General features: G+C 43.5%; 1 protein-coding gene across 1 annotated transcript; it reads left to right on the plus strand.

Annotated features, from left to right (window-relative positions):
• The first annotated feature begins 205 nt into the window (after positions 1-205).
• MTLN (mitoregulin) lies at positions 206-1,458 on the plus strand. The gene is given in 3 exon segments (XM_008008366.3): positions 206-367; positions 370-803; positions 1,361-1,458. Coding segments are annotated over 2 exon segments (441 nt in total). The 5' UTR covers positions 206-220; the 3' UTR covers positions 664-803; positions 1,361-1,458.
• Positions 1,459-6,669: the final 5,211 nt, after the last annotated feature.

Below are 6,669 nucleotides of genomic sequence, written 5' to 3' on the forward strand. Positions count from 1 at the left end.
AAAGCAGCTCCTTAATAATTTAAAGACGTTGAAATGATAACATCCTGTATATGTTGGGATAAGTAAATACATTATTAAAAACGATTCCATGTTTTTGTTTTTATTTTTTAAAAAACAGGTTACCAGAAAATTTAAAGTTACACAAGTCACTCCCATTCTATTGCTGAGAGAAAACAGAGCGGTGAAGAGCTTACAGTCGGATTAGCAAGATCCCCCCTCAATGTTAACTAATGTTGTAAGGCCTCAACAAGAAATGTTGTGGGGGTTCAGGAAAGGGGAAGGTGGGGTCGTCCAAAGGCTGGGAAAGTCTTCAGTTGAAGGCGAGGCAGAAGGGACTATTAGTGAGTTTCAAGAAGACCAACGCCTTGCCGGCTGCTCGAGGCGTGCCCCGCCGCCTTGCCCTCATTTTTGCCCTGCGCCCCACACTTGAACGCGCGGCGCCGTTTGACCCCGCCGCCGCGCCGTAGACCGCGCTGCACGCCGGCGATCGCCATGGCGGAGGTGTCGGAGAGGACGCTGCAGTTGTCCGTGCTAGTAGCCTTCGCCTCTGGAGTACTCTTGGGCTGGCAGGCGAACCGACTGCGGAGGCGCTACTTGGACTGGAGGAAACGGAGGCTGCAGGACAAGCTGGCGGCCACGCAGAAGAAGCTGGACCTGGCCTGAGACTCCGCGCCTTCCGCCCTATTCGATCCACCGCATGGCCACCTTACCCTGTCCGCACCGGAGCTCCGGTCCGGCGGTGGCCAGAGCCAGGCTTGTCACACAGTCCCCGCCTGCCATGGCCGGCTCGTCCTGGAGTGTTGGTGAGCAGTACACATAGTGACATTACAAAGGGAGACTTTGGGGTCGGGCGAATAGCTTAGGATCAACTCTGGCTAGGTCGCAGAAGATAGGACTTACTCCCACAGACACCAGAAGGTGGAAGTTTTGTGTTCCCTAATAACTTGCTCTTTGGTGTCTTAGTTTAGTTCACTGACTGTTTAATGAGAATGTCTTACCGGTGCTATGTCGCTCATCCTGACAACATTGTAGAAAATACTGGAAAGAACAAAAGAAAAAAGGAACCGGGGAGGTGATTTTAACATCCTTGGTAGCACATCTTCGCCTTGGCGATTGTAAACTCCAAACTGAATTCTTAGGTTGTTGGCAGCCTGGTAAAGTGGAAAGAGCAGTGGCCTGGAAGTCAGGAACCTTGCATCCAGCCTTAGCATTTTCAGAAGAGCTGTGTATCATAAATTTTCAGGACCTCAGTTTTCTAGTCATAACACCAGATCTTATGGTTCATGGTTTAATACCACAGTACAGTTTGAAGTTACAGATTGTGTATTTCTAATTCTTTTTTCTTTTCTGTTTCTAACAGCTTGTTGAAGATGCATATAGACTACTGGAAAGAAACGACTTCTTGCACTTTATGAATCAATTTTATTTTTAAAATAAAATAAACATCTTTGAACCTTTTATTTTTCTCATAAGGGGAAGTATCATGTTTTTTATGCAATTTACTGCATCAAGAGATCTGCATTTTCAAAACTGACTTACTAGTGTTTTTGAGAAGATGTATTATGTAACTTGTGCCCCTTCTTTGGTACACCACAAAGCAGACTTGGCTGTGGGACCATTATGGGTTCTTTTACTGAACTTGTTGGAAAGCAAGGGGCTGTGTAAACATAACTGAGGTAAGGGTGCTGTATGTAAGACCTTTGAACTTCCAAGAGTAACATTGTATTCCTTGGCCCTGCTCATGCCTATAATCCCAGCACTTTAGGAGGTTGAGGTGGGAGGACCACTTGAGCCCAGGAGTTGGAGACCCGCCAGGGCAACATAGGGAGACCCAGTCTTTACAGATAACTCATAAAGTAGTTGGCCGTGGTGGCACATACCTGTGAGCCCAGCTAATTTGTAAACCAGAGGCTGAGGCAGGAGGATCACCTGAGCCCAGGAGGTTAAGATTGCAGTGAGCCGTGATCTCACCACTGCACTCCAGCCTGGATGACAGAGCGAGACCCTGTCTCAACCCAAAACAAAACAGTGTGTTCCAAGTACAGAGTATACGTTTTTTCTTTTCTTTTCTTTTTTTTTTTTTTGAGACCGAATTTCACTCTTGTTGCCCAGGCTGGAGTGTAATGGCACAATCTCAGCTCACTGCAACCTCCACCTCCTTGGTTCAGGCAATTCTCCTGCCTCAGTCTCCCAAGTAGCTGGGACTACAGGCATGCGCCACCATGCCTGGCTAATTTTTGTATTTTTAGTAGAGACGGAATTTCACCATGTTGGTCAGGCTGGTCTCAAGCTCCTGACCTCAGGTGATCCACTGGCCTCGGCCTCCGAAAGTGCTGGGAGTACAGGCATGAGCCGCTGTGCCCAACCAGTGTATAAGTTTTTATTGTCAAAAATATCTTTTATGTGTCATTATGGAATACATACGTAAAGGAGAAACCCTCCTGAACAGAGCTTAGTGATAAATCCTGCCTGTATCTAAAAATCAGGAGTGAGTGCCTGGTTCCTTTGATTTGCAAGGAGTGTTTCTAGAATACCACCCTTGCTCATTCCTATAAAGATTAATTTCGTGTCTCAACTCGATGTTAATATAGGAAAGTTGTTTCCACATGAAGCACCCCCCACCCTCCCCCGTTTTAGTGGGGCTATATTATGCCTATTACTTCCAACTTTGTTTTCATTCTGTGCATGTAGTAGTCAAGGACTGAAACGGTTCTTGGAGCTCAGTCCCATCTGGGCTGCAGTTTGCTGAAGCTTCCTAGTGTCTGCCCCTAATTGAGGCTCCAAGAGTTGAGACTCTGAGGCAAGGTAGGTTTCTTGAGGGACATACTACCCCCAACCTGTTGGAATGTACCTGGTTAAGCATCTGGATTGTGACTAGCCTAGTTCTGCCTGTTTGGACCTATTCTTGTGCCATGTTCCTGGTGGACCTGGTCCTTCCAGTGTTGATTCTTTCTCTCTCATTACTTATGTACAGCACCCTGACACAGTCATGCCCTTCTTCTGTCTCTCCTCTAGGTATCCCTGCCTCTGGGCATGTGCTACTTCCAAGTCTTGTCCATATCCTTATGGGATCTTTAGCCACTCGGTGTCACTCCTGATTTTCTAGTTTTCTGCTTACTACCTCTACACTGTGTACTCCCCATTTCTGTAGTGGGCAATTACAATTCTCTGATGTTACCTCTGTCACTTTTTCTACCTTTGCCCTACTTAAATGTGGTAGTTTTGTCACCCCGAAAATACTATGGAGATAGTACTTTTCCTACGTTAGTCAAAACTGGCAATGGAAAGTTGGGAGCCGGGAGTCAGTGCCAGTCATAACTTGGAAATGACACACTGTTGACTCCTTGAATCGGTATTTCCCCCACCTCCATTTTTCACTGCCATTTAGTGATGACATTTACCTGTCTTGGCCCACTTGTACTACCCTACCCAGCCTCCTTTTCTCCCCCAGTATGGGCTTCCCAGACCGCCTGCTCCATCCCACATTGCTTCAGCCATACTCTGGACCTTGTCATCAACAGGCTTGGACTTTGTTACATTGTACTTGGTCTGTTTAGTCTCGAGGTAACCCCACCTCATTAGGACAGCTTAACATCCTCTACATCTCCTATAGCACTGCCCACTCTGGAGACTATTAGTTGTCTCACCCAGTTAACCTCATAAGTCATCCTGGGCTCCCTGGTCAGATTAGACTCCATCTGCTTGTACATTTACCTTCACCAGTGCTTTTGCTCTTTTGAGCCACTGAACTTTAAAGAAAGACTTCACCTTTCTCACTTGGCTCACGACTAATGGGTTCTATTGTGACTGCATCTGTCTTGTTTCTTAGCACCTGAGTTTCTTCAACTCCCAGTTTACCTGATGCCTTCCATTCCTAGTAGATCAACCATATGAGAAGATAAAGGCTGTTAGCTGGGAATTCCTTCGTCTTTCTCCATAGTTTTGTCTAGAGCAGTTTTCAACAGGACTACACATTATAATCATCTGGGGAGCTTTAAAAATACTAATTCTTGCATGCCACTGTCCAGACATTTTGATTCATGTCATTTGGAATATGGCCTGGGTATCAGGATTTTTGAAGTTCTTCGGGTGATTGTGATGGTCAGCTGAGATTGAAAACTACTGTTTTTGAAACTCTGTCTCATTAGGTTTCCTTTACCAGGAGAGAAGAGACACAGGCCCTTTCCAAGGCTGTCTCCTCTTCAGCCTCTGCAGAATTCTACATCTCCCTCAGGACCTTCCTTCTTCTCCAGGACATCACCTCTTTCTTGCATCTGCAGTCTCTCCCTGCTTTCTATTTACAAATGCACATTTTCTTTTCGGTTTTTTTTTTTGAGTCTGTCCCCCAGGCTGGAGTGCAGTGGTGTGATGTTGGCTCACTGCCACCTCTGCCTCCCAGGCTTAAGCAATTCTTGTGCCTCAGCCTCCCCGAGTAGCTGGGATTACAGGTGCCTGCCACCACGCCCGGCTAACAAATGCATGGATTTTGACTTAAAATTTGTTTTAATTGATGCTATCATTTGCCAATTAGATGTGGTTCACTGTCTCTTTCCAAATATTTTGCCCATTGACCTGCTGTGATCTGCCCTCTGCACCTTCCAGAAACATTAATATCTATGGCTCTTTCTGAATGCTCACATTGTACCTTGAGGATATTTGATGAGGCCACTTTCTCCCTTGAAATTCTCCTTCCCTTGCTTCTCTAATACAAAAGTTTATCAGGTTTCCAAACTGCTACTATTGCTGCCTTTCTCAAGTTCCTCAAAATTTTGCCCTTGGTTCTCTGCTCTGTCCTCTCCCGTGATTACCCTAGCCATTGTCTTGGCTTAACTAGCACATCTGAGCAGACCTCCCTCCCTCTGAGCCTTTTCTTTAATTCCAGCTTCACTCTTTCAGCTGTCTAGTAGACATATTCAATGCAAGACCTTACTGTAGAACTCAGTGTATTTAATCATAAGCTGTTCATTTGGCAGGGAATTCTGTACACCAGGTAGTACTTCTGTGGTAAGTAGTTGGTATGGTTTTTGTGTTTCTAGTCTATTACTGTAGCTTGGAAGCTCTTTGAGAACAGTGTTAAACATCTTGTACCACAGGCCCAAACAGTGCCTTGCACCAAGGTGCTCATATATATTTGCCATTTTTATTTGAGGTGGATTGTCTTGTCTTTTACTTTTTTTTTTTTTTTTTTGACACAGTCTCACTCTGTTGCCCAGGTTGGAGTGCACTGGCATGATCTCAGCTCACTGTAATCTCCACCTCCCAGGTTCAAGCGATTCTCCTTCCTCAGCCTCCTGAGTAGTTGGAATTACAGGCATGAGCCACCCACGCCTGGCTGATTTTTGTATTTTCAGTACAGACAGGGTTTCGCCATGTTGGCCAGGCTGGTCTCGAACTCCTGACCTCAGGTCCACCCACCTTGGCTCCCCAAAGTATTGGGATTACAGGCGTGAGCCACCGTGCCTGCCCTGAATTTTCTTTTAAGACCCTGAAACTGCACACTTTCTCTATTCTCTTTGTTATAATCTTTTTGTTGATTCCAAGTCGTCTTGTTCCACTGGTTCTGTCTACATTATGAGTCTCTTGGAAACTATTAAATTCTTTTTCAGTATCGCCTGTGAGGAAGCAATCCAAAATTGTTACTCATTTTAACACACTGATAGAAAGAAATCATGATGAGTTTTATGAAGTAGCTTGCTTTCAGGAGAAACATTGGCCGTGGTTTGCTTTAGTTTCTTTTGGCTACCTCACTACAGATCTCTCTTGTTTTAGATTATATTGTTTCTTATAATGGCATCAAGGTATAACTACAGAGGAGCAATGATTACTATTAATGTGACCATCCTGAATATTACAGTCATTAGTGAAAAATCATCAGCTTGAGTAATCACATCCTTTATAGCACACTGAATACCTCAGTGGTACTTCTCAAACTTGAATGTGCACATGAAACACTGGGGTACTGTTAAAATACAGATTCTGATTCTCCTAGGGCTGTGGTAGGGCCTGAAAATGTGCATTTCTAACAAGCTCCCAGGTGATGTTGATGCTGATCCAGGAATCGCTAATAATGAATACCTGTAACTGAAACAATATGGTGCAAAAATGTATACAATCAAACATCTTTACACCTGACATGAATAGAGTAATATACTTTTTTTGTACCTTTCCTCATTGTTGTTCATATATTCACACATATTTAGGGGGGTTTATTAGTTTATTTTTACCAACAGAATCAAACTGTATCCATGATGCTATAACTTTTCTATTTAAAATATGGAAATCCCTATAAGTATAGATAATTTTTCTAATTATAGACTAAGTGAATGAGAATTTAATAAGTAATAGCTTTTTTTGGAGCATTTTTTTGTTTTGCTCATTTCATCACCTGTAAGTATTTAATAATCCACTTAGAAATATTTCATAGCATTTTCTCATTTGTTATAAACATTTTTAATGGAAATCCTATGTTTGGCTATTTAAGTGAACATTAATTATGAGCCACCGTAGAGAAATTAATTCAAAATATGACATGAATTACAACAAAAGGTGATACCAAATCTTGCCAAGGACATAAAGAACAAAAACTCAATATGCTGCTGATAGGGTATAAATTAGTACAACCATTTTGGGAAACCAGGTAGTAGTATCTACTAAAGCTAACATATAACA

This window comes from Chlorocebus sabaeus, chromosome 14 (assembly GCF_047675955.1).
Source record: "Chlorocebus sabaeus isolate Y175 chromosome 14, mChlSab1.0.hap1, whole genome shotgun sequence".
Lineage (NCBI taxonomy): Eukaryota > Metazoa > Chordata > Mammalia > Primates > Cercopithecidae > Chlorocebus > Chlorocebus sabaeus.